At 46.4% G+C, this 27,655-nt stretch overlaps 1 protein-coding gene across 3 annotated transcripts in view; it reads right to left on the reverse strand.

The window, feature by feature from the left end:
* VPS35L (VPS35 endosomal protein sorting factor like) overlaps positions 1-27,655 on the reverse strand; it is a 127,812-nt gene that overhangs the window by 6,468 nt on the left and 93,689 nt on the right. For all 3 annotated transcript variants that reach the window (XM_024744179.1, XM_024744180.1, XM_024744181.1), the window contains 3 exons: positions 17,480-17,619; positions 8,868-9,033; positions 854-972 (listed from right to left, as the gene is read on the reverse strand). In XM_024744179.1, coding sequence (XP_024599947.1) covers positions 854-972; positions 8,868-9,033; positions 17,480-17,619 — 425 coding nt within the window. The remainder of the gene's footprint in view (positions 1-853; positions 973-8,867; positions 9,034-17,479; positions 17,620-27,655) is intronic.

Genomic DNA, 27,655 nt, shown 5'->3' on the forward strand with positions numbered 1-27,655 from the left:
TCAGGGAACTAAGACCCCGCAAGCTGTGGGGTGTGGCAAAAAAAAAAGAAAAAGGCTGGGCAGGCACAGCCTACTATCATGGTTGGACAACAACCGTATGCCACTTCTTAGGAGCTGAGTGGTAAGGCCTTGACCGAGGAGGGTGGTGCAGTGGCTACAGATTCACGCTTGAGGATCTGGGTGGGAACCCTGTTCTGTCACAACCAGAGGAAACCAGGAGCTCTGGAAACCTCTCTGAGCCTCGGTTTTCTTTTCTGTCCAAGGAGAATGAACACAGCACCTACATCACAGGGCTGTTGTGGGCCTCAAAGAGCTAAGGTGTGGGAAGTGCAGGCTGTTACTCTCTCAACATGCACTGATTGAGCGCCCGCTGTATGCCAGGTTCGAGGTGAGGATGCCGGGGTGAGTGACAGATGGATCCCAGAGAGCCTGTCTCAGGCACAGGGAGGTCTCCGAGAGCCACATCTCGAGGTCCTGGCTACATGAAGCTTACATTCTGGTGGGGAGGCAGGCGACTGAGAAGTGAACACACAGAGCATTTCAGAGAATGCCCGAGCGTCACAGGGACAGTTCAGAGGGACGCAGGAGTGCAGTGGCTACTCGACACAGGGTTCAGGGAAGGCCACTCTGAGGAGGTACTTGAGCTGAGACCCGAATGATGAGAGGGGTGGCCAGGGGAACCCTGGGGAGGCACAGTGCAGGCAGAGAAAATGGTAGGAGCAAAGGCCCTGGGGCCCTCGATGAACAGTCTTCACACAGGCGCGTTACTCTCTGGACGAACCAATGTCCAAGCACTCTGGGAACGCGTGCTTTCAGGGCAAGCGGCGGGGATGGGGGCGGCAGGGGCACCTACCTCGTCCTTGGCCAGGGTTTTCAGATGCTCCAGGATCTGAGCCATCACCGTCTCACACAGCTTGTTGTTCTCAGCCAGAAACTTGGAGTCTCCCCCGTAGAGGCTGTCATTGGAGTCAACTGATGGAAGAAACCAGAGCAGTGAGACATTCCCAAGCCCAAGGCCAGGGAGAGGCAGCCGTGGTGTCAGCGGGTGGCAGGAAATCACGGCAGGGCAAATGAAAACGGCCAGAGTTTCCCACGGGCTTGGGCCTTGGGAATCATGGAGAAAACACCTGGCCTTCCAGACAGTCTAAGCCAGAGAGCTCAGACTCTGAAGTCTGTCCCCTCCGGCCCAGGCATGGAGGGGGACGGCAAGCATCACAGTGGCCATCAGAATGGCTGTCAATACTGAGCACCGGGGTGCCAGGCGCTGGGCTCAGTGCTTCACAGGTGTTACTGTGGAATCCTCAAAACCGCATGTGCAAGAGATGGGGACACGGAGGCTCCGAGCCTGTCCTAGCCAGGATCCCAAACGGGGAGGCTCCCGTCAAAGCCTACACAGTTAAGCACCGCCCCCAGCCCCCTGCCCTGTCACTCGGCCGCAAAACTTCTGCAGATGGAACAGAAGGTTCTCTATGTCTTCTCGCAAACCTGAATCCTTTCACTAAAGTCCCCTCTCTCCTTGGGCATCTCCTGTGACAGCCGCTGTCTAGAGAAAGAGCAGCTGTGAGAACAGCCTGGGTTTGACCTCCCCCCCCCCTTCCTATCGACCTTCGCACAAAGCATGACCTCTGGGTAAGGAAGGAGAGGGACTCTACAGGGTGCGGTTTTGCGCTTGGTTTTTTTTCACTTAATGATTCCTGGAGCTATTTCCATATCAGCATATATGGATGTGCTGCTTTGCTTGTACTAGCTGAGCAGTAGTCCATTGTGTGATGGACCAGAATGCTTTTGGTTGGTCCCTCCTGCGGACACTTCAGCGGTTCTCTTTCTTTTCTTTTTTTTTTGGTGGGGGGCGGTGAGGGGTCAGGGCCAGGCTGCTGCAAAGTCTGTAAGGGAACCACAACCTCTGCCTTGCAGAGTCGATTCTTTCCCCCCATGCCTTTTCTCGCCAGATCCTTTTTTAACTGCTTTCACCCCAACTCCCAAATGCCGACTTGTACGTGGCTGAGCAGAGTTATTTCCGGTGTGAATGAGCAGCGCTCAGTTCAGTGCAAAACCATTGGAGCACCCTCAGCGCTAAGTGGTCAAGGAGAGAAGTGCAGTGGCAGCTCTTAGATGTTTCTGATCTGGTGGAGGCCTAAAATTTGGGCCACTGTCCCAGGTGCAGTGACATCTGATAAAGCAGAGGCCGTGCAGGTGCCTTGGGGGGGCGCGGCTGGGCTTATACAGCCATGTACACACAGTGCTAATCCAGTTCATGGTTTAGAGACGTCAATAAACCGGTTCAGCTTAGCTCATCTGGGGGGATGTGGTTTGCTGTGCTCTTCTCGGCCCAGCTCTTCACCATCCCTAGGATTCTGTCTCCTAGGCATATACAATCAAAAGGGATGATACATATGGGATCACAGTAAAGCCCATGAAGTTGTGTGATGCGAACAAGAGGTGACACCACAAGCGAGGGACACGGGGCACCCGTTTAGCTTGCAGACGGCTGAGGCTGAGAGTCAGATCCACAATGGATAGCCCCATTATGGTCAAAGTCACCAGCCGTCTGTCAGGGCCTGCATAGAACTATTCCCTGGACTGCTGGCAACGAGCTACAGAACCAGAGGATCACGTTAAACAGGCACTGGCCAGAAGACAAGAAAAGCCAAAGTACAATGTGCAGGGATGGCTTCTGAGCTTTTAAGAAAGAGACCCCTCTTAGGGTCACTTATAGGAAAATTGGCAAATACATCAATGTATCAGAAATACATCTAAATGGCCTATAATTTTAGGGGGAAAAAAAGTTCAATTTCACTCGTGATCAAAGAACAGAAAACTAAAACCACAGAAGAACTTTTAGTAAAACATCACCTATCAGATTAACAAAGGTGAGAAAGAATACCAGGTTTTGATGTAGGCCTGGGCAAACTGTTGGTGGGAGTACCATAGTCTGGAAATCAGTAAGAAAAGCCTTAAGAAATGTCCAGTACCACTTCACACCCATTAGGATGACTGTTATTTAAAAACAACAACAAAGGAAAATAAGTATTGATGAAGATGTGGAGAAACTGGAAGCCTCGTGCATCGCTGGTGGGGATATAAAATGGTGCAGCTGCTGTGGGAAAGCAACTCCAGGATCCAGCAACTCCAATGCTCAAAGGACTTGAAAGCGGAGGCTCAAACAGATACATGTACATGAATGTTCATAGCAGCATTATTCACAAGAGCCGAAAGGTGGAAACAACCCAAGTGTCCACTGACAGATCAACAGATAAGCAAAATGTGGTTTATCTAAACAGTGGCATGTTATTCAATCACAAAAATGAATGAAATTCTACTACATGTTACAACATGGATGAACCTTGAAAGCATTATGATAAGAGAAATGTGCCAGACACAAAAGGACAACCAGGGCTTCCCTTGTGGCACAGTGGTTAAGAATCCGCCTGCCAATGCAGGGGACACGGGTTCGATCTCTGGTCCGGGAAGATCCCACATGCCGTGGAGCAACTAAGCCCGTGAGCCACAAATACTGAGCCTGTGCTCTAGAGCCCGCGAGCCACAACTACTGAGCCCACGCGCCTAGAGCCCGTGCTCCACAACAAGAGAAGCCACCGCAATGAGAAGCCCGAGCACCGCAACGAAGAATAGCCCCCGCTCGCTGCAACTAGAGAAAGCCCACGTGCAGCAATGAAGACCCAACGCAGCCAAAAATTAATTAATAAAAAAAAAAAAGACAACTATTGTATGACTCCACTTATACGAGGTACCTAGAAGACGCCAATTCATAAAGACAGAAAGTAAAATAGAGTTCACCAGAGGTTGGGGGGAGGGGGGAAGGGGGAAGTTATTGTTCATTGGGTACAGAGTTTGTTGGGGAGGATGAAAAAATTTTGGAAATGGATAATGGTGATGGTTGCACAACACTGCAACTATACTTGATAAAACTGAATTAAAAATAGTTAAAATGGTAAACTTTATATGTATTTTATCACTTTGTATATTTTACTCCCAAAAAAAAGAAAAAGGTCAGATCTTTGACTTGGGAAAACCCACTCCAAGGGATTTATCCTAAGAAAATCATCCCCCCAGTTGCACAAAGATGCATATATGTGATATTGTTTCATCATAGAGGACAATGTTCATTGTATGTTCAATGTATGTTCATTATAAATGTTGTGTATAATGGTCAGAGGAGAAGCAATGGAAATATCTACCAATAGTTTTGATTAAATGCTCTGTGGCGTTAGCATTAAATGCAATACTATGAAGACAATGAAAGTATGTGATCTATAGTCGTTAACTACCATGTACTATACTATACTATACTATTGCTACAGTATACTAGTACTGAAAGGTATTTATAATATACTGTTAGTAAAGTGACAGCCAGTATACCTATATACCACACACAGACATATATAGCCATATATTTCCTAATTTATAACTTCCTAAGAACCAATTTTTTCAATTAAAAAATTATATTTTATTACTTTATATATTTCCTGTAATCTGTCTTGAATCTTTTGGGGAATGGTACAGGTATAAGCATATAGTAATTAACTGACTGACAAAATAATTTCAGGGATGCTTCATGTACATTTCTAGCTGCTATTTCAAGAATAACTCCTGGGCTTCCCTGATGGCGCAGTGGTTGAGAGTCTGCCTGCTGATGCAGGGGACGTGGGTTCGTGCCCTGGTCTAGGAGGATCCCACATGCCGCGGAGCAGCTGGGCCCATAAGCCATGGCCACTGAGCCTGCGCGTCCGGAGCCTGTGCTCCGCAACGGGAGAGGCCGCAACAGTGAGAGCCCCACGTACCGAAAAAAAAAAAAAAAAGAATAACTCCTTATTCTACTTCAATAAAATTGTACATAATATTCTTTTAAAATTCTTACATTTATATTTAACTCCCAATTAGGCATTTGGGAAAAGTATGAAGGAGGAAGAATGACACTATGAAATGTATTTTTTAATGAGCCATTCTTTGCTTATTTTTTTCCAAATAAATTACTACTGAGTTTCTAAGTGGGGAAAAAAAAAAAGAATAACCCCTCCTTCTTTTATCGCCAGCTTTTTACTTAAACAAATGTCAAGGCTGTAGAACAGTGAAGCGCTGCCTCTCTCTCACCCGGCATCACCAGCTGATGCTGTTTTGCCACTTCTGTGAAGCTCTCTCACTTGCTCTCTCCACACTCACGTACACACGTCATTTTTTTTGGCTCAACCATTTGTAAGCAGGTTGCAGACATATTGCCTGAGAATGAGGAGAGCAGCTGGTCTCCTTGCTCCCCAGCTTCTCTGTCCCCATGAAACCTCTACTCCGGTTCTGAACTGCCCCTTGGTGGGGAATATTCTGGGAGTGCTCTCCTGGGTCGGCTGCTGGCTTCATAGTTGTTCCTATGACACAGGTTGGTGGTGAATTGCCCTGGGCTGCAGGCATCTGTCCCAGGATTTCTGAGACAGCTCTGGCTCTGGCTGCTGTGTTTCAACTGCCGTCCATGACGTGGAAGACAGCAGTTATTCTTGTAAGAAGAGAAAGAATTTGATTCAGCCATTCACCACCATCTGATTTTGAAGGGTGGCAAAATGCAGCTGGTAAAGGAATTTCTCGCACCTGCTGCTGAGGACTCGGCTAGTTCCTGGCATAAATTCCCAGTCTTACTCTGAGATGGAGTAACCTGCTCTCCTTTGGATTAGCCGAGCAGCAGGGGAAAAGTGAGAAGGTCTAGGACCACCTGTGGTCAACCACCCAAGCTGCAGGCATCCTGCCCAGAGGGGTCAGAGGCGTGTTCAGAGCAGCCCGCTCACACACGCAGAGCACGGACTAGGTGAGGGCCTGCTCTGCGCCAGGTTCCAGGACCCGGAGACCTGGTGGGTGGGGAACGGGCTGACCTGGTCCTGCCCTCACAGAGCACACAGTCCACAGGAGGTGCAGACGAACAAACGGGCAATCACAACCGCATGGGCTGCATGGCAGGAGAGGGCGGCCTGGGGGTCCCAGGATCCTAAAATCTAGGCTTGGGATGGAATTATAGAATCAGTGAGATCCAGGCTGAACCCTGAAGGTGGAAAATTCACAGAGAAAGTGAAAAACGGGGTCAGAAGTGGGAAAAAGTGTTTCCATGCTAACACTTGGTGGTGACAGAGGGGGGGAGAGAAGCGCGAAGTTGACAATCAGAAGTAATTTGGCCTGGCCAGAGTGTAAGGCAGGCCTGAGAGTCCAGACTGGCGCTCACAACCGGGAGAAATGAGATCCCTGGCAAATGGCTACTAAAAACAGCCCAGGATCTCTGCATCTGTCTGGCCCTGGGGTCACAACCCCAAATGCTTCAAGGGCCTGGCAGGTGACATGGAGGAGTGAAGGGGCTGTGCCGACTTCCCACGGGCCCCTGAGCTGTACTCTTCCAACTAGACATCTGCGTGTTAAATAAATAGACATTCAGTGTCAGAAGTGTCCTGCCCTTCCACAGCAAGCACACTCGCTCGCACGCTCGCATGACAGCACTGGAGTTATGGCTCCAGGTCATTTCAGAACATTGTCTTCTTATTCATCTGGAAAGAAAACAGCCAAGGCATCCTTCGTAAATGCAAAGAAAAAAGCTGACCCCAGTTTTTCAAAAGTTCGAAACTTTGTCAGCGCTGTCTAAAGAGCTGCCTCGACTAAGAAAGAGATGGGAAAATGGAGCCTCCACCCCTGCAAAGCCTCCCGGGGCCCCAGGACTCTCTGCTACGAAGACAACTTTCAGGTCACAATTGTGCACCCAGAGTAAACAGCTGGGCCGAGAAGGCAGCAAAGAAAACCCGCCGTTCTGTTTTCATCTCTAAAAGCTAGAGAACTAGACTCCACCTGTCAAACACAGCCACGCTCTCTGTGCTGGCGCTCTGGCTCCTACAGTCCGCCCTGCTGTGCTGTGTAGACAGGGGATTCAGTGAATCTGTTTAAGGAAGGGAAGAGCGAGGAGAGGGCTTGCCCCTCTCATAGGGCCCAGGTTTACAGACCCACTTCCGCGGCAGCATCTGGTCCTCAAAAGTTTCTCTGTTGTTCTGAGCCCTCTGCGTGCCCTTCACAAGAGAGGAAATAAAAATGCCAACGAATACAGGAAAAGCTCACCCTCATTAGCCATCAGAGAAATGCAAATTACACCCATCAGAAGAGGCAAAATGAACAAGACTGACCATATCAAGGGAACAAATGGAAATCTCATTCATGCCTGGTGGGAGTGTAAACTGGTATAACTATTTTGGAAAACTGTGAGACAGTACCTACCAGAGCTGAACATAAGCAAATCCCACCAGCCAGCATTTCCACCCTGGGCATATACCCGACAGACATGAACACCAAGAGTTATATATTCAGGAATGTTCCCAGCAGCACTCCTCACAACAGCTCAGAACGGCATCCACAGGGGAATGAAGAAATTCTGGTATATTCATACGATGGAATACCGTGCAGCAATGCAAAAGGGTGAACGACAGCTACACACAACACAGAAGAATCTCACAGACGTAACACTGAGTGAAAGAAGCCAGACGCCAAAGAACGCTTGCTAAATGGGTCCATTTAAGGAAAAGTCAAAAATCGGCAAACTAATCTGTAACGTTAGAAGTCAGGAGAGCAGTACACCTTTAGAGAGGAAAGTGGTGGTGCTGAGTGGACGGGGGCATACAGGGGACTTCTGGGGAGCTGATAATGTTTGATTCCTCTGTCTCGGTGGGGGTTACTGGGTGCGTTCACCTTGTGATAATCTGCTGAGCTTTATGGTTTACTGTATGTGTGTACTATGATATACTTTAATCAAAATACTGTTACTTTGTAATCAAGGAGGCAGCATAACGCATGTACCACAGTGAATTCCTCTCCGAGCACTAACTGGCCTTGAGCTTGGTAAAACCATGTTGTCTTTCGGTGTCTCCCCTTGCTTGTGTGTAAAATGGGGACACAAATGCCCGTCCTCCTCATAATGCTGTCAGGATTAAAGGAGAAAGAGGCCCATGGAGTCTGGGGTGCCGTACCTGGCACACAGTAGGAGCTCAGATTGTGGGAGTCATCATCATTGACATTAACCAACCTCCCCAAGTTACATCTTTACGTAACCTCAGCCCCCAAATCCCAGCCAGAGGAAGCCTCTGAGAGTTATAACAGGAGGCCATCCTTAGCACTGCAAATTTGTTCCCTAAAATATCCAAGTGTAGAGACAGTTGCTTAAACCCTGAAGTATTCATTTATTGGCCAAACTGCTTTTAACAATAGGGCCATTTTTTTGGAAACCAAAAATCGGAACTGAGGCTCTGACCAGCAGGAAGATGCTTAGGCTCACTGGGCAGAGGTCTGGAATTGGGACTGTCCCATGTTGTGTCAAGGACATGAGGAGGCTGCTCCCAAACCTGTAGGAGCAAGTTCAAGACGGCTGGTTGCATGTTGGGGAGCAAGGCCATCTCCTTCTTCCAAGCACCTGCTCTAAGGGTCCAGGTCAGGACCCACATGAAACTGGTAAGGAACAGGCCTGGGATGAAGGTCATGCATGTGCATATGTAATCACCGTTCTAGGTTATTCTGTGCCACACCCAAGACATCACTGACCCGACAGACTGCTTCTCTGAACTCGTCTGTTTGCCAAAATGATCTTGGATGCTTGTTAAAGATACAAATTCTCAGGCCTCTTCCTGGGGATTCTAATTTAGAAGAGACAGATGGGGCCCAGGAACCTGTATTCTAAAGAGCTCCCCAGGTAATTCTTACACTGGGCAAATTTATCAAGACCCTGGACTAGAAGTTCATGGTAGGTAAAACACAAGGGGATTAAATAAAAGAGAAAATGAAAACCCTGCACTTGCTGTTCAGAAGTTCAAACACAGTGCAGTCTGGTGGAGGGACCCAGCTACCTTTGTCTACGTGGTAGAGATAGGTCTCCTGGCTCATGGCGGACAGCAGGTGCAGGACACAGGTGTAGATGCGGATTTTCTCATCACTGTTGTCCTCCCAGGTGTAGTCCTGGATCACGTTGAGCAGCTCTCGAACAAGAAACAGAACCCCGTGTTCCGGATGATCCTAGTGGAGGACCAAAAAAAGGAAAAATAAACCTAGATGTGAAGCAGGAGGGGAAAAAAAAATCAAGACAGAAACCCAGGTCCCTCCCTTTAGCAGCTGTAGATAAATTAAAGTGCCAACTATGGTTAAACAATAGAAAAGTGACACAACGTCGTTAACTCCACCAAACAACACACTCCAGTCTGGGGAGACAAGCTTTGAGAGCTCTGGGTCTGAGGAAAGAAAGCAAAATTACCTGTCAGTTTAATGGGCTGTTTCCAAAATTACAGCCTTGCTCTTATGTCCATAACAGTAAAAAGCCCTGTTCTTCCAACTACAAAAGCTAGATTGCAGGTCTCGTTGCAGACAGCACAGCAGAAGCTACCAACCTCGGGTAAACCCCCAAATGCTCACTGTCACCACCAAAGGCACCGACTTTAAACACAGCCTCACTCTTTAGGGCGTTCAGCAACATTAACAGCTAAATTGAGGATCCTCTCTTGGGAGAGGAAAAACCCAACAGTCAGTCACAGAGCTTATAACAGTGTTTCTCTGATGCTAAACTGAACCAGTGCTGGGATGCAAAAAAGTCAGCAGCTTCAATTCGGTTCCAAAAAGGATATGCAGGGCTTCCCTGGTGGCGCAGTGTTTGAGAGTCCACCTGCCGATGCAGGGGACACGGGTTCGTGCCCCGGTCCGGGAAGATCCCACATGCCGCAGAGCGGCTGGGCCCGTGAGCCATGGCCGCTGAGCCTGCGCGTCCGGAGCCTGTGCTCCGCGACGGGAGAGGCCACAACAGTGAGAGGCCCGCGTACCACAAAAAAAAAAAAAAGAAAAAGGAGTGTGCAATGCAGTGGCTCCCCTGCTGAATGCTCTCCAAAGACCCCTCCCCGCCCGCCAGCTCCTGCTGCCATCGCCCTGCTGACCCGGCTGGTCCATCTTGCCCCTCACTCAGTCCAGTGCCACCTTTATGGCTCCTGGGACCAGCTGGACCGCTCAGGGTCCTGGCAGGACACAGAGGACACGCTCACAAGGGTTAAACGAGGATGGGTTAATGAAAGATTATCAGAATGAAGAGAAGTAGCGAGAAGGCACCCAGGGCCTGGCAACAGAGGGAAACTGTTACCATCCTCGGGCTGAAAGCACGCGGTGGGGAGCGAGTTTTTGCAGTTGGAGGAGGCCACCCAGCAGCAGCTGCAGCCCTGGATGGAAGAACAAAGCCATCGCCAAACACGGCCCAGTGAGAGTTGGGGGATAAATACCCCAGCCTCGCTCTCCTCCTGCCCTGCGGTCCACGTCACTACTCGCGCTGGCTGAACCAGCTGGAAGCCAGAAGGAAGGAAGCCCCGGTGACGCGATCCCCAGAGGCCCGTCTCCCTCACAGACCAGACTGAAGGGCACAGGATGCTCTGGAGGGCGGCTCATATGCCAAGGGGGTCTGGCCTCCCAGCCCTGCTGTTCCCCCGACTGGAATATTCACCTGTGAGGCTTGGCTGCAGTGGCTCCTTGACAGCCTCCAGATCTCATCTTACACGTTGGCTCCTGCCCTGATCGGCAATCCAGAGCCCCTACCCGTCTCTCTTCATCTCTCTTCACGTCAGGTCATCCATCTCATTTTTTCAGAGCAGTGCTCAGCATCTGAAGTGATCTTATTTATTCCTAACTACCCAAATATACCTCTTGGTTCATCTTTTTTTTCATCCTAGCCTATAACCTCCAGGACGGCAGGTACTTTATCTGCTGTGTTTGCCAGTAATACACTGCCCAGGATTGCAAATGGTGCCCCATCCCTGTCTCTGCTTCCTGGGACAGTGCTGGGCACAGAGCAGGCACTTGGTAGGTAAATAATGTTGAATGGATAACATTTTTCAAGCACCTTCTATGTGCCAGGCACTGAGGTGGCTACAAAAACAACAGCTAACTTTTATGGTAGCTATTGTAGCTACCATAGCTTTTCTACGTTCCGGGAAGATACTTTTATGACCTCCTCTCCCCACCATTTCACAGAGGGGAAATGAGCTACACTGCTGGTGGATGGGGGAAGCAGGATTTGAGCCCCGGGAGTCTGGCTCCAGAGTGGACATTCCTAACTGCTAATACTCTATACTGTCTCTCTACAGATGAATTAGAGACGAACTAGACTTTATGGAGCTGGCTAGTTGGGGGAAGGCATACACGTGGTCGGCTATCTTGAATTCAGGCATGGAGTAGAAGTGTGATAACTGAGGTGGGCGGGAGTTGGCAGCTACGTAATCCAATGTGTGGATACACAGCAGTAATACTTCCAATGGGCAAGAATGAGGGCGGAGGAGAGAGAGATGATTTGTACAGCTGCTAGCATCCACAGGAATTGCTGTTACGGTATCGGCACAAAAGAAGACACATGATACTCCAAAATCTGAGTACCTCAAACTATATGCAGCAAAATTGCCCGTGCCATGGTCCGCCTCCCATTGCCAGAGTCAGTCTCAGATGGAAGCTCACTACTGCCTTGCTTTGCTAACAGCTGTTTCTAACTAGGCTATTTCGTTCTGCTATGTGGATGTTCAAAATATATTCTATTTCAGGATCTGCCCTGAAAGAGACGACACTCTGAATGTTCCAGTAACTTAATTTCAATACAAATTGCCGTAACTATTGTGAGAGAGCATTCAACACACCTGCAAAAAGGTGGAAGAAGGGGTCACGGAGACGTGAAGGTTTGTAGCCAGCCGTTTCTGCTAGCTTTAAACCGAGGAGACGAAGAGATTATTTCCAACCTTCTCTACAAGGAAAACATTTTCCACACGATAGCCACGCTTCAGTGGTTGTAACATTTTCAAAAGAAATTGTACCAGTGCCAGCAACTAAAGAAATGCAAACACAGATTTCTTTTTTAAAGAAGAAAAAGAGATCCCGATTCAGTTGGCAATCCGAGGGGGAAAAGGTTTCCCCTGGGGTCTCTGCCAAGGCTGCCCGGCAGCAAACAAATGCTCAGGAGGCGGCTCCCAAGGGGCGCCTGGGAGGGACTCAAACCTCTCTCTCTCTCTCTGCTGCACGGAAAGGGGGCCTGCCTTCAACCACTCAGAATATCCCTCTGGCTCCTTGGTCTGTGGGAATCCTTCTATTAAATGTCACTGCTTGAGGGAAGGAATACCCTGAAAATGACTAACTTCCCAGGAGACCTGAGAGGCAGCAGAGACATCGCCGAGTACACACATCCTGGCTTTGAATTCTGTCTTGGCCACTTACTAGCTGGTGACCCTGGGTGAGTCACTTCACCTCTCTGTGCCAGGGTCCGCTTCTGTGAGATGAGGATAATAACAGGTTTGTTTGCAGTGAGTATTTGTGAACTGCTGGCTGGCTCACTGTAAAAGGTATGTAAGTGTGTTAAATAAATATTCAAGTCCTTTAGAAAAGGAGCCAGAACACAAGGGGACTGGGAGGAAGGGCAAGAAAGGAAAGAGGGGCACTGGGAGGGCGTGGCGGGGGTGGAGGGCAGGAGACAGATCACCATGGAGATGCGAGGCCCTTGGTGAGTCTGCAGAGCTCCCTGGCCTTGCTGCAGCCAGCCCCTGCCCATCTTGCCAGCTCGAGACCCTGGTGTCCCTCTAGTCTCTCACCACCTCGCTCATCACTGCGGCTCTCTTCCAGTCCCTCCAGTGCTGCTGGGTGACCCTTCCCACCTCAAGGCCTTACCCACACTGCTCCCTCTGGCCAGAACACCCTCCCCTCCCTGCCCCCCGCACTTAGGGACCTACTAGTCTTCCTCTGGATCTCGGCTCAGGTAACACATTCTCAGGGCACTTCCCTGACCCACTTCGCTTCAAATCTGAGGCTCTCAGAGGTCCCTGTAGTTCTTTATGACACTTTATACAACTGTAGTTAAGTATTTATTTGCTTATTAGCATCTGTCTCCTTGAGTGGGAGCACACATTTCTCATGTTCACTCTTCCATTCCCAGATCAACAAATATTTGCGGGGTGGACGGAATGAATGAATCTTAGCATCTGGATACCATGTTATGCTGATGGCTGGACATTTTCTCAAAGATAAGATGGAGAAAAGACATTTCCCTGCTGTGTCCTGGTGATTAGTGCTAGAAAACCGATGGGAAACATTTCCATTGCCTACAAATTTCAACTGAATCAAAAGTAGGCGTCTGAAGTGGTAACAATGAACTTGTTCAGTTAATTCTACTTTGCTTATCCTACCGAATGTTGTCAAGAGAAATGCATTAGTTCAATAACATGGAGAAGACTGTTCTGCAGTCTACCAAGAGGCTGACTGCTACTAATGCCAAAGAAGAATGCTTCAAAATGCTCCAAAGGTGGTGCTGCTTGCTGAGGAGAGAGGGCTGTCCTGGGGGAATGTTTACTTCTGCATTTATAAGTGTGAATAGAGTGGGCCACGTATTTTATTTGGTCTAAAAGGGCTTCAATTTTCTTCTAAACAAATAAAATGAATCAAAGCTTTCCAAACCCATTCTTTAAAAGTCTTGTGCTCTGGGGCTGGGAATGCAAAATGGTGCAGCCACTATAGAAAACTGTATGCAGGTACCTCAAAGAATTAAAAATGGAACTACTATATGATCCAGCCATCCCTCCTCTGGGTATTTATCCAAAATAATTGAAATCAGGATCTCAAAGAGATACTAGTGCTCTCATGTTCACTGTAGCACTATCACAACGGCCAAGATATGGAAACAACCTAAATGTTCACTGACAGATAAATGGATAAATAAAATGTGGTATACACATATAATGGAATACTATTCAGCCTTAAAAAAAAAAGAAAGGAAATGCTATCATAACCTTGGATGAACATTGAGGATATTATGCTGAGTGAAATATGGCAGTCACAAAAAGACAAATACTGTATGATTCCACTTATGTAGGCATCTAGAATAGTCATGTTCATAGAATCAAAGCGTGGAATTCAAGGGCTGGGAGGAGGAGGAAATGGGGAGTCACTAATCAATGAGCTTAAAGTTTCAATTAAGCAAGGTGAATAAGCTGTAGGGGTCTGCTGTACAATACTGCCTTGAGTCAACAAAGCTCTACTGTCCACTTAAAAATGTGTTAGGAGGATAGATATGTTAAATGTCCTTACAACAATAAAATTAAATTTAAAAAATAGAATTAAAAAAAAAAGCTGTGACATGAAACGTAGAAATGCGAACCAGGTAGGGCTTCCCTGGTGGCGCAGTGGTTGAGAGTCCGCCTGCCGATGCAGGGGACATGGGTTCGTGCCCCGGTCCGGGAGGATCCCACATGCCGTGGAGCGGCTGGGCCCGTAAGCCATGGCTGCTGGGCCTGCACGTCCGGAGCCTGTGCTCCGCAACGGGAGAGGCCACAGCAGTGAGAGGCCCGCGTACCGCAAAAAAAAAAAAAAAATGCGAACCAGGTAAAGGTGGGATATGGGAGTCCTCTCCTGCTAAACCTACTCACAGCGGGCGGAGCTTGCGTGTGGCCCATCCTCTGGCTTCTGAGCTCGGTTAGCGCCCGGCCTTGGCCCTTCAGGCTCAACATCTCACTGCGCCCCGGAAAGCCGGCCAGTAGTTACTATGCTGCATTCCACAGGAGGGATGTAGGGTTGTTAAGTCTCAACAACCTTGAGCAAATAAAGCCCCCTGCAAACGTTTCAGGCAGACCATGCAGGACAGGCTCTGGGGCAGCACAGACCTCCCAGCTCTGCTGCTCAACAGCCACGCAACCCCAGGCAAGCCTCTTGGGCTCCAGGTCTCCTTAAGTGGGAAAGGTACAATGACGCCTACCTTGCAAGACTTGGGGGCATTTTCCTAGAGACTGAATGTTGACGAAGGGAGTTAGCACTGCACAGGGCACCTAGTAAGAAATCACGGACTGTGGCTATTCTTCATCTCATGAGCTTTAGTAAATCCTGGCAAAAGCCTGAGCACTGATACCAGGAACCAATAAAGTCTGGCAGGGGGGTTCCCCTGAATGCCTAGGGGAACGGTAGGCAACAGAAAAGGATTTAATGGACCCAGAGGCACCCGGGGACCTGGAGAGAGCGCACATGCCCCCCAGGAAGGGCAGCTGCTCTCCAGCTGAGGTCAACTGGCCAGGCGGGGAATGCAGGCCTCACATGGCTGGACCTGATTTTTCACAAGGAACTAAATTTCTGGGGTTTCCTGTGATCTACCAATTTTTATTTTTATTTATTTATTTTTTTTTTTTTTCAGTACGCGGGGCCTCTCACTGTTGTGGCCTCTCCCGTTGCGGAGCAGAGGCTCCGGACGCGCAGGCTCAGCGGCCACGGCTCACGGGCCCAGCCGCTCCACGGCAAGTGGGATCTTCCCGGACCGGGGCACGAACCCGTGTCCCCTGCATTGGCAGGCGGACTCTCAACCACTGCGCCACCAGGGAAGCCCCTACCAATTTTTAAATGTGGGTAATTAGTTCCAAACGTTTTCCATCATGATGTGGCCAACAAGTATGTCTCCGGGCTGGATTCCACCCACCGGTCATCAGTTTGTGACCCCAGGGACCAAGCTTCTGGTTCACAAAGCACTTTCATAGCTATCACTTCAGTCAATCCTCACAGCAGCCCTGCTAGGTGTGCATTTGGATGACATTTTAGAAAGGTGACAACTGAGGCTCTGAAAGTTACAAAACTTTCTCAAGGCCACAAGGCTATTGAGTCATTGGGTCAGGACCGAACACAAGTTTTTCTTCAAGGCTCCAGTGATTTTTAACAGAGAAAACCCCACATGCAGAAGGAAAACGCATCCCAGTTAATCAATGAACAATGACACTGATCAACTTCCTCATTAGAAACCCTGATTTTGTCACCTGACAAATAACTAGAATATCCAAAAAAGAGAGAAATTGATTATAAAGTACTAAGAAGGAGATCTGAAAACACTGAAATCAAGCATCAAGCCCGCCTCCTGAATATCCCAGCCCCTCTTCAAAGAACTTGGGATCTGAACTTGGAAACTTCGGAGCACCTCACTTTTTGTTCTCTCAGCTTCACTAAGACATGATTCATACACCCAACAATTCACCCACTTAAAACGCACAGTTCATAGGTTGGTTGTATATTCAGAGTTGTGCAGTCATCACCACCGTCAATTGTAGAACACTTTCATCACCCCAAAAAGGAACCCCGTACCCAAGGGAGCTGGGCTGCTTTCATGGCCTGAGTCCAGAGGGACATTTCTTAAAGTGTGGTCCTAGGACCACCTACACCTGACTTGATGAGGGAGCTTTCAAAAATGCTGGTTCAGAGGCCAATCCCACCTACTGAGTGAGACTCTCAGTGGGGAGGCGGGGATGGGACAAAGCAAGACTCTATTTTAAAACGCATCCCCGATTCCTATGTACATCTGGCTTCATCAGGAGCCGACCCGTTTTGTGCCTGGACCTTGTTACAACCTGGTGACGCCTATGCACAACTCAGAGTACTATTTTTAATGCAGAAAATAACATATGTAAGACTACAAAGGCAATCAATTATGCTAAAATACAGTTGTCAAAATATTTTTCCAATGTATTTGTTATACTGTAATCTATTACTTCTTGGTGAAGTAATGATGGGCCTAATAACTACTGCATTTTTAAAGGAAGGAAACACGTAGACGATCTTCTGAAATAACTTTCACACCTGAAACGTGATATAAACATAGTGTTGATTATTTTCGTGACAAAGCCCCAGCTACCGCATCTGGTACTGTGGCTCTTTGCCTGTGATTCACAATGAAGCAAAAGGCTAAACTTCACTGAGGTTTGTGAAAAAAACCAACAACAAAACAAAACAAAACACAAAAACCTTTTTTTTCTCATCTAAATTCATGGTTGCCCTGCCAGAAACCCTGGGGTAGGTGGACCCCAGGTTAAGAACCCCAACTAGGGTGAAGGTCCTAATGCTGGATCCTGGGAGTGGCCTTGATTCCTTCCAGCCCAAGCCTGACTTCTCATCTCCTATATTCCACGAGAAACCCCAGCATCTTCCAACAATATCCCCTTCGACTTTTACTATCTTGTTGCGGTTTCTGGTACTTGCCATCAAAATAACAACACCATTACCTTTTTAAGTGTTTACTATGCGCTAAGGCACCGCTCTAGCCATATACGTACATTTGCTCACCTAATCATCACAGCAACCTAGAGATGTAGATACTCTTATTATTTCCATTTTGTAAATGAGTAAACTGCATCCTGGTAATGTTACATAATCACCTGAAACTCACAGCTGGAAGGAAGGGGAGCTGGGATTCTACCTTAGGTGTCTTGGTCCGGAGGCCTGAGCCCTCACCACTAAGTGATACCCCCTCGACCATATAGAGAGCCTAGACTACATACCCTGGACACAGAATGAATAGAAAACACATTGAAAAATTCAAACATCTGACTAGAAAACCAATACAGGTATAGACAGAACATCCCTGCACTTTTAGGACTAAGAATGTATGTAAAACAGGTCAAAGAAAGACATCACCTACAGGTCTTCTGGGGAAACATACCGGAACTATTAATAAAGTAGAAAAGAAATTGCAGAGGAATTCCAGAAGGAACGATTCTGAGGGCCGCATCTTTCCGTCAATATTAATCATCTTTGGAACTTCTGGAACGAGGCTTATAGCGGCTTTGAAAAAGGCATCAGCTGCAAGACAGAAGAAAAGTCCGTGTATGAGAACGTTGAAAACTTCAGGGTCTGCTTTCTTCTTCACACGGCCTGGAAGTCCGGCCACACCAAGGGCTCAAGACAGCTGGCGGGTCCTGGAAGAGGGTTTCTGCACCGTGATCGACTGGTTGGAACGTTCGCTTGAGAGGGTGCTGCCGCCTCCCAGCTCTCCTCTTCTCCCCCCTTCCTCCTTTGAGCGATGTGGCTCAGAGAACCTCAAACTGACTTCAGATAATACGTGAAAAAAGCACGAGGCAAATTGTTACAGAGGGCATAGAAGTCACAGTTGCCTGTACTGAAGGCTTCACCTAAACTGGTTCAGTGAACCATCCGGTTCACCACAGGAGGAAAGTGCTGTCCGCAGCCCACTTCACAGGTAGGAAATGAGGTGTGGAACGAGAAGCGCCCGGTCCTACCACAGGGCCTGTGTATGCGGGAGGGTCCAGCCGTGGTGGTGGAGCCCAGGCTCAAGCTCTGGTTTGTCTGAATATACTCTAACGCACACTGTATTTGTTAAAGAAATAACAATGGAAATGCCTGAAGGACTGTGTGCGCGCACACGCACACATGTGTGCGCGCGCACACACACACACACACACACGCACACACACGGCTTTAAAGACTTCTGATTAGGTGACAGTTCCGGAGAATCATTTGGAAAGTGAAGACACTTTACGAACTATGAAACAGACTATAAAACAAGAAGACCTCCAAGGGTGAGAGGGAGGAAAGAAGGGGAAGAGGGAGAGAGGAGGGATGGAGAGGAAGGGGGAGGCGAGAGAGAGGGCGTAACAGGAGGACACAGCCGGTGGCGGGAGGAACTAGTGTGTTGGTGGGAGCGTAGATGGAGAGGGAGAAAGAGAGGTCTTTCTAGAACTGCCTAAGTACTAACCATGAGAAAGAGCCTCAGGGTCAGAACAGACAGAACACTGACCTGACAAACGAAATTTTAAACTACCCGACAAGATCAAACATTTACATGGTTCAAATACACTTCCACTCCGCAACGGCTTGCAGTGATGCACACAGAACAGTGCTCTGGTCTGCAGCACCCCGAGTTAAACCCAGAAGCCCCTCCAGCACAGCAGAGGAGCAGATGCAACAACAAACGCCCACAGCCGGAAACAGAGGCTGGCCCTTAACGAGAAGAGTCTGCGACTGAAGCTGGAGAGTGGGGTAGTGACTTCTCTTCCTCCTTCAAAAGAAAAAACCACAGTATGGAAAGACACTGATATCAGGGTTTACTACATAAAGTTACCTCTGCTCCAGGAGCTTCCCTCCCAGGACCCCGAACTCACACCCGTACCGCATTCACCTAAGCACAGTTATTAAGCTCCAGCTGTGAACTGGCGCTCTCCCGGGCATCGTGGGCACGCATGGGAAAACAGGGGCAAGAGTTGACAGCACAAGTGTGGTGATGAGCCCAACGTGATCACACTAATTAACACCCATCTGCTGGGAGCCCGTCGTATGCTCTGCTCTAAGGGGGACACAAAGCAGCTGATCCTGTCTTGATACAGGGGCTCTGGTAGATAAACCTCCCAGAAAGATGCAGGGTCTTCCATCTTGGCCTACAGACAGTAGTAAATGGCACTATTCATGGAAACCAGAGGAACTCCTAGGCCCTATCTTAAGGTAATTAACATTCTCAGTCCTCAAGCAGTCCTATGGGCAAGGTACGATTATTTCCATGCCCAGATGATGAACAAAGCTCAAAAGCTGAGTGGCCAGGTGAGAGTAGCCCAGGGGTGGTAAAAGACTGAGCTGAGCAGAGTTCAAAGGCCATCACCAGCACTGAGCAACACAGTCAGATGTGTGTTTTAAAAGAAACACAAGTCTACAAATGACAGATATGATAAGGGGTTTATAACCAGAATACACAAAGACATTCCACAACAATGGAAAAAACAAGTAACCTGACCAAAGGTTACCCTGAATAGACGTTTGTCCACAGAAAATACACAAACGGACATCAAGCACGTGGAAAGATGCTCAACGTCATTCATCATGAGAGAAACGCAAATCAAAACCACCAGGAGAGGGACTTCCCTGGTGGCGCAGTGGTTAAGAACCCGCCAGCCAACGCAGGGGACACGGGTTCCAGCCCTGGTCTGGGAAGATCCCACAGGCCGCGGAGCAACTAAACCCATGCACCACAACTACTAAGCTCTCATGCCACAAGTACTGAAGCCCACACACCTAGAGCCTGTGCTCTGCAACAAGAGAAGCCACCGCAATGAGAAGCCCGTGCACCACAATGAAGAGTAGCCCCCGCTCGCCACAACTAGAGAAAGCCCGCACGCAGCAATGAAGACCCAACGCAGCCAAAAATAAATTAAATAAATAAATTTATTAAAAAAGAAAAACCACCATGAGATATCATCTCACACCCATGAGAATGGCCACTATGAAAAAAAAGAGTAAATAACAAGTACTGGCAAAGATGTAAAGAAACTGGAATCTCTGTGTCCTGCTGGTGGGAATCCATACTGGTGCAGCTGCTGTGGAAAATAGCTTGGCTCCTCAAGTTAAACACAGAATTACCATCTGCCAGCGATTCCACTTCTAGGTGTATACCGCAAAGAAATGAAAGCAGGGACTCAAACAGATGCCCGTACACGAATGCTCACAGCAGCATTATTCACAAGAGCCAAAAGGTGGAAACAACCCAGTGTCCATCAAAGAACAGATAAGCAAATATGGTCCATACATACAAAGGAGTATTACTCAGCCTTAAAAAGGAAGGAAATGCTGACATGTGCTATAAATATGAACAAACCTTGAAAACGTTATGCTAAATGAAATAGGTCAGACAAAAGGACAAACACTGTCTAACTCCACTGGTATGAGGTAGTCAGAGTGGTCAAATTCAGAGAGATAAAGCAGAATGGGAAGGCGGGAACAGAGGTATTATTTAATGGGTACAGAGTTTCATTCTCTTTGGGATGATGAAAAAGTTCTGGAGATGGATGGTGCTGACGGTTGCACAGCACTGTGAATGTACTTACAGCCACTGAAGTGTACACTCAAAAATGGTTACAACGGTAAATTTTATGTTGTGTGAACTTAACCACAATACGAAAATAAGAAACTGAGCTGAGCCTACCCTTGACCTCACCCCCTAGAGCACAGGCAGGCCTGGACTCCACCAGGTCCGGTGTCTTCCTCCTGGCTCTATAGGCACTGCTTTCCGGTGAAGACATTAAGTCCATTATCAAACAAAGTGAAGAGCCTTTCTCGGCGGAAATTAAAATTCTGCTCAGAACAACCTGAAAGACCATTTATGTATTCTATTTATGTGTTTGTTACCAAGTGGCCCTGAGAAAGGTGCCTATTATTATGGCTCATTAAAGAGGGACCCACTTTGTGCCGGGTGCCCTACTCCTCCCAGCCACCCTGCTCAGTTCCCATTCCAAAAGAGGGAGTGAAAAGAAACAGTTATTTAAGCGTTGAGGCAGGAAATGTTTCAAAGCAGATTTTTATTTCTATCCTCGGAAGACTTGCCCCATATATGAAATCTTGTCTGGGAGACCTTTCAATTTTGTCTTAGTAATTAGAACTCAAATCCTACTGTGTATGAAAACAGTTTTTCCTCATAGAGTTCAGAATAATCATGCCAATATCATATAACATTTTTTAAAAATTGAAGTTGGTTTATAACACTGTATGTTTCACGTGTACAACATTATATTTCTATTTCTATATACCCTACAGCACATAACACTTTATTTGTGGCTATTAAAAGCCACAGAAGACAATTACAGATAAAATGGGTTACATTGTTTTTTCTAAAAAAGACTTCTAGAAAAAGGAGAAATCAGATTCCGATTCATAAAGACTATTATCCTTGTTCCACTGGGGGAAGGAAAAAGCATGTATCAATCCATGCACTGGCTTCCCCATGCTATGCATTCCTCCATCTGAATCTTCTGAGGTTTCAAGGAACGGCTAGATTTATTTTCCATATTCCATCTTAAAAAAAAAATAAAACAAACAAAAAACCCCACTCAAGCCTGGCTGACCTCACCCCAGAGTTCGTTCTGTTTAAGATCCTTTTTCTTGGGGTGCTGACTGCTCTGCAGAGAGGCATTCTGCTGCTGTTCTCTGCACAGTGATCAACACGTCCTTCAGTGCTTCTGGGCACTGGGTGGAAGACAAACAGCCACAGTAAGAGGGACTGGGCTACTATTGGAGACGGTGTTTTCCAAAATAGCTTGAGCATAACAATCATAGAGATCCTGTGAAAACACAGATTCCCAGGCCCCCAAACATTGCTGATGGGAATGGAACGTGGTAAAGCCACGTCGCAAACTAATTTGGCAGTTCCTCCAGCTCTACGCGCATGCGGCATGTATGCGTACATACACGCGACGATGTGGATGAGCCCTGAAGTCATTATGCTAAATGAGTGGAGCCAGTCATAAAAGATCTGCATTCTAAGATTCCATTTATATGAAATGACTGGAATGGGCAAATCCATCAAAACAAAACGGAGATTGGTGGCTGGGGGAAGCCTGTGGGAGGGGGAACGGGGTGTGACTGCCTAATGGATTCGGGCTTTTCTTTTGGGGAGGTGGAAATATTCTGTAATTACTGACGATGATCACACAACTCCGAATATACTAAAAACCACTGAACTGTACTCTTTAAAAGGAGGGATTTTATGATACATGAATCATGTCTCAATAAAGCTGTTATTTAAAAAATATATATGGGTTCCCAGGCCCCACCTTAAATGTATTAAACCAGACTATCCATGACAGAGACTCGGAAATCTAACTTTAAAAAAATAGTTACCTTTGAATAGGCAACAGAGTCACATGATTTTAAATTCCAAAGGTAACACTCCTTCTCACTCCGGTCCCTGGCCATTCAGTTTCCCTTCCCAGAGGCAAAGAGGATTACCTGCTGCTCGGGTATGCTTCTAAGCGTACAGAAACAAATACATTTTCCCTTTCTTTGCTTCTCTTTCTGCAGAGTTAATATATGGTAGACACCATTTCGCAACTCCTCCCCAACCACTCGACAACATGTCTTGGAGATTAATCTATCATGCATATAAAGTACAACTTCATTCTCTTTTATAGCTACAAAGTGGAATCTGGCCCATTTCCTTTTTTCTTCCAATTTTTTTTAAGAGGTAAAAGGCATATAACATAAAATTTACCATCTTAATCAACTGATCCATTTTTTTTTTAAAACAAGCTTCTCCGGTGAATTTTATGATTCAACAGGTTTGAGAAAAAATGTTCTAAATCCTTCAGCTAAATGCAGAATATGACTTTCCAACAGCAAATGGCACATTCTGAAAGGTTTAATCTGGAGACCTTCAGCAAGAAGCAAACAGAGGTAGTCAGTAATAATGAAATTCAGCCAGGGCAGGCTACCATCATTTCACATATGAATAAGGGCCAGGGAGGCTTGTTAGACAATTATCACAGAACTTTAATTTTCTGTCAGAGATTTCAGGTTTTCCTGTTTCCCAATCTGGGCAGTTTCAAAGGGTCTGCAGAACATGAAAGGAGGATGATATTCTAGAAACCTCAGGACATGAAGAAATCAAACACACCCAAAACACAAAGCCACTAAAACTACAGAATGGTCACCAAGATATATGTCACTAGCAAACCCTGGGAGAGAATGAAAATAAGGGATCAGTTGAAGGTACTAAGTAAACTAGGTATGTTGGGATTATCTGGATTACCCACGCTGCCTAGCTACTGTAAACAACTGGGCCAATGGTTCTCCTTAGATGAAGGTATTTTGTATCAACTCAGCTCGATTGGAGAAAAACTGCAAACAACCCGACCATGAGAGACCAGTTAAAGAAATAATTGTACTGCCACACCATAGAAATGATATAGCTAATAAAGAAAATAAGGTACGTTGATATGTTTTGATGTATAATACAGATTATCTATGATAATATTAAGTACAAAATGTTATACAACTGCATACAGTATGATCCTATTTTTACAAGAAAAGTATATATAGATATTTAGGTAGATGCATAAAGAAAGGGAGGCAGTATAATGCCAAACTATTAAGTGTGTTATAAAGTGGTAGCTGAGAGTGAAGGAAACCAAGTTCTTTCATGTACTGCTAGGTTACTATTTTGGAATTTTTATTTATAAATTTCCCCAAATAATTTTTCTTTAGCAAAGTCAATACAAGTTTATTATAAAATTTTCAATCACAGAAATGTACAAAACAGAATGGGTAGTGGGATACACAGGCAGGATGGTCAAAGGGGGCTTCTGAGGAGTAGCCCCTTCCTTCTTTACCAGAGCAGGGAAGGTGGGAATGAGACTGGGGAAGGGCTACTGTGGACTGTGGCACTCCTGCTGCCCTCAGGGATGCCCACCCTCCTCATGTACATAAAGCAAGGCACTAAGCTGAGGGGGGCACACATCTTCCAGGGCCCCAGGGACTGCACTGCAACCCACAGCCTATGTGCCAGGAAGGTTCCTCTCTGATTATCTGCTCTACAAATGGAGTCACACACAGCTCTCTAGACAGCTTCACTTGCATGGAACCTTCTTCTCAAGGCTTTAAAAGGTTTTGTTCACCCTGTGCTCTGAGGTCTCTTCCAGCTCCCGCAGAAAACTGAGGGGCCAGCGGCCTCCCACACACATGCCCACCTGAGGAGCCCCACTGCTGTCTGTTGTGCGCTGAAGCTCTGCATATGTCTCTGAACAACAGGGTTCCATGTTCTAAGAGACAAAAATATCAGTCAATCGGACAACTGTCAGTTTCAAAATGCTCAGAATTAAGATGCCGGTTGCTCACTGTCTGTAGGAGCAAAAAACTAGAAAGAGTCCAAATATTTTTCAATAAGAGTTTGGGGGAAAAATGGGGGGGGGGATGGTTGGGGAAATAATTTATAGCCCATCCCCTCGCCAAAAAAAAGAAATAGGGTACTGAATAGTCATTACAAAGAATAGAGTGGTGGATCTATTAATACATGTATTAACATGGTGGGCAGGAAGGGGGTAGGAGGAGAGAGGCCAAGATAAGCAAAAAAAGCAAATTGAAAAACACTAGGGAAGACACATTCCCATTTCTGAGGTGGGGGGCAGTGCGTATTTATATAAGAATATAGACAGATGGGTAGGACAGAAGAGCAGAGGAAAGAGGCAGACAGCATATGAGAATGGAAGCGTATTTTTTAATGTATACATAGAAGAAAAAAATCAAGAGAACTATACTAACTGAACAGTGGATACTTTTTAGAGGTGAGGAGACAGAGTGGATTACTGGTGACTTTACTTGGAGGCTTTTTATTTGAGATCTACATTTCTGTATTGTTAGCATTTTTTTCAAATGAGCATGAAATATTAAAATAAAAATCATTAAGATTTAAATGTGCTCCATATATGATAAAACTCAGATTTAACTGTGATCTCTGAGAGTAAGTTCATCCTTCTGTGTCCTTGGCATTTGTTGATACAGAAGATGATTCAGTACATGAATCATAAGAGACGGTCAAGAAGTGATAACCCAGACCACCTTCAGAGGTAGCGTTTTATTTTTTAAATAACGCATTAGGTCAGTGCTAATGGAAACCTTTACTACTTGTCAGTCATAAACTCCCAGGCTAAACAAGACCTCACAGTAATCCACTCCACCCCATTCCCAGAACTTCAGTCATCATATGTCCTCCTGGACAACTCAGAAGGACAACTGTCCTAATCCAGGGAACTCCAGGAAAGGAAACATCACATTTCTTAAAACAAAATGTCATGAGTGGTTGAAAGACTCCCGTCCCTTGAATATACCTTATTAAAGCAGGGCTCAGGCTACAAGTACTACTCACTCTCTCAAGTTCTATCAACCCCATTGCTAAACATCTTCACCAGTTTTCAACATTTTCCATTAGGTTTGGATTCTATATCTATATAGCGGAAACTACTGTATAAAATGCAACATCAGGGCATAGCCTACTCTCTCAAACTTTGTGTTGTGGATTAAATGTTTACCCCCCACCAATTCATAGGTTAAAATCCTAAACCCCAATGTGATGGTATTAGGAGGTGGGGCCTTTGGGAGGTGATTAGGTCATGAGGGTATAGCCCTCTGGAATAGATTAGTCCCCTTATAAAAGCGACCCCAGAGAGCTCCTTATCCCTTCTGCCATGTAAGGACATAGCAAGAAGACAGTCTGTGAACTAGAAGTCCTCACCAGACACTGAATCCGCCAGTAGCTTGATCTTGGACTTCCAGCCTTTAGAACTGTGAGCAACAAATGTCTGTTGATTAAGCCACCCAGTCTATGGTAGTTTTGTTATAGCAGCCCAAAGAGACTAAGGCAGTCTGCCATGAAGATGTGCTGTCACCAAGTGATAGAGGTGTCTTTGGGTAAAGCCTCATAGTCTAAATGGCCAAGTTATTATCCATAAGCAAGTTATCATAGAGACTCAATACTCTTTACTACTAAAACTGTGTTTTTATAACAGAGCCTGTTATTATAGGAATTAAGTTTGAGGATTTAAGGACCACTATTTTGGTGATTTGTGTATAGAGCAAGATTTAAAGAAATATGAATGCCTAGGGACAATTAAATACCTCATTCATTAAGCTGTCATCGATAACAATTAAGCATTAATCTAACCTTGATTCTGCCACCTGATTTATGCAGAATGTCGACAGTTAATGTGGAAGGTCCACTCAGACATACAGACGACTTCTCAGTTTCAGCAGCACCATAAGAGGTGCCTGTACGCTCTCCCTCTTTTATCTCTGATCAGCAAGGCCTCTCTCTGAGCCAAGCATGCTCAGCCCACGTGTCACCTGACTCAAATCTCTGGGATACTGCAGGGATGACACACCTTCCTGCCATCCCTGCAGTAGCTCACAGGAGGTTGTGAAGTTCTTCTGTGGATATTAAGCTTAGATTTCCCTAAGCAGAAAGGATTAGGCATTCCTTATCTTAATTCTGATTGCCTCCTAAATAAGTTTATCTAATGTTCAATCTATAATAACTGGTCTCTAGCAACCACACACACCGAGGGTTAGAGATAAAACACTGGATTATCGCTTAGAGGAACTAACCTAACTGCAGAGAAGCACAGCGGTGGAGAGAGCACTTGAAGTCACTTATTAGCTAGATGCTCCTGGGCAAGTCATGTCACACCTCTGAGCTTCAGTTTCCTCCTCTGTAACAAGAAGATCAGCCACCCAGCAAATAATATGTACTGAATAAAACTAAACTCCTTTGCCAGGAATTCAGTTCTCTCAACAATTAGTCTCCAAACAACCTTCCTAACTTGATCTTCCACTCATTCCTTCCAGATGCACCATTTTTCCAGCCTCTAGGCCTTTGCTCTTGCCGTTGCTTAGGCTAGAATGCCCTCTGCCTCACTTCAGCATATATAGATCCCCTTTACCTTCCACACTTTTCAATTCCACCTCTTTTAAGAAGCTTTTTTTTCTTCCTCTTCCAAGCCAAGGGTCATTTCTCTCTTCTCTAAAATTCCCTGGTACATTTTATGAACATCTTGCATGACATTTATCATGTGCTGCTTTGAATCACTGTAAACAGAGCCGCTCCCCCTTGCTAGCAGGAGGGCTCTGTAAGTGCATTCCTGTCTCGGCACAATGCTCGGCACAGTGGCTTGCACGTAAAAACTGGCCAAGAACTGCTGGCAGGAGGAAGCAAATCGTAGGCGTTTACAATCACAAGGAGTTGAGTAAACTTAAGGGGAGACTCACCCCTGCTCCTTTTCTGTGGGTTCTCCATCCCTGCCCTTACCTCCCCTAAGGTGGATGGATCATGCGTGTTCAGACATGAACATGGGCAACAAGCTTCATGCCATCTGCCCACCTGTGAACTGTTACAGCAAAATTAACCTATTGGGTTGGCCAAAAGGTTCATCTGGTTTTTTCCATAAGATGGCTCTAGTAGCACTTACTTGTCTTTAACTTCATTCGAAACAATTTTTTTAGATTGTATTGTGACAGCTGTCATATCAGCTTGCATTTTAAAAAAACCTTATCAAAACTGGTAAATTTTTAT

Source organism: Neophocaena asiaeorientalis, unplaced genomic scaffold (genome assembly GCF_003031525.2).
Source record: "Neophocaena asiaeorientalis asiaeorientalis breed wild unplaced genomic scaffold, Neophocaena_asiaeorientalis_V1.1 scaffold91, whole genome shotgun sequence".
Lineage (NCBI taxonomy): Eukaryota > Metazoa > Chordata > Mammalia > Artiodactyla > Phocoenidae > Neophocaena > Neophocaena asiaeorientalis.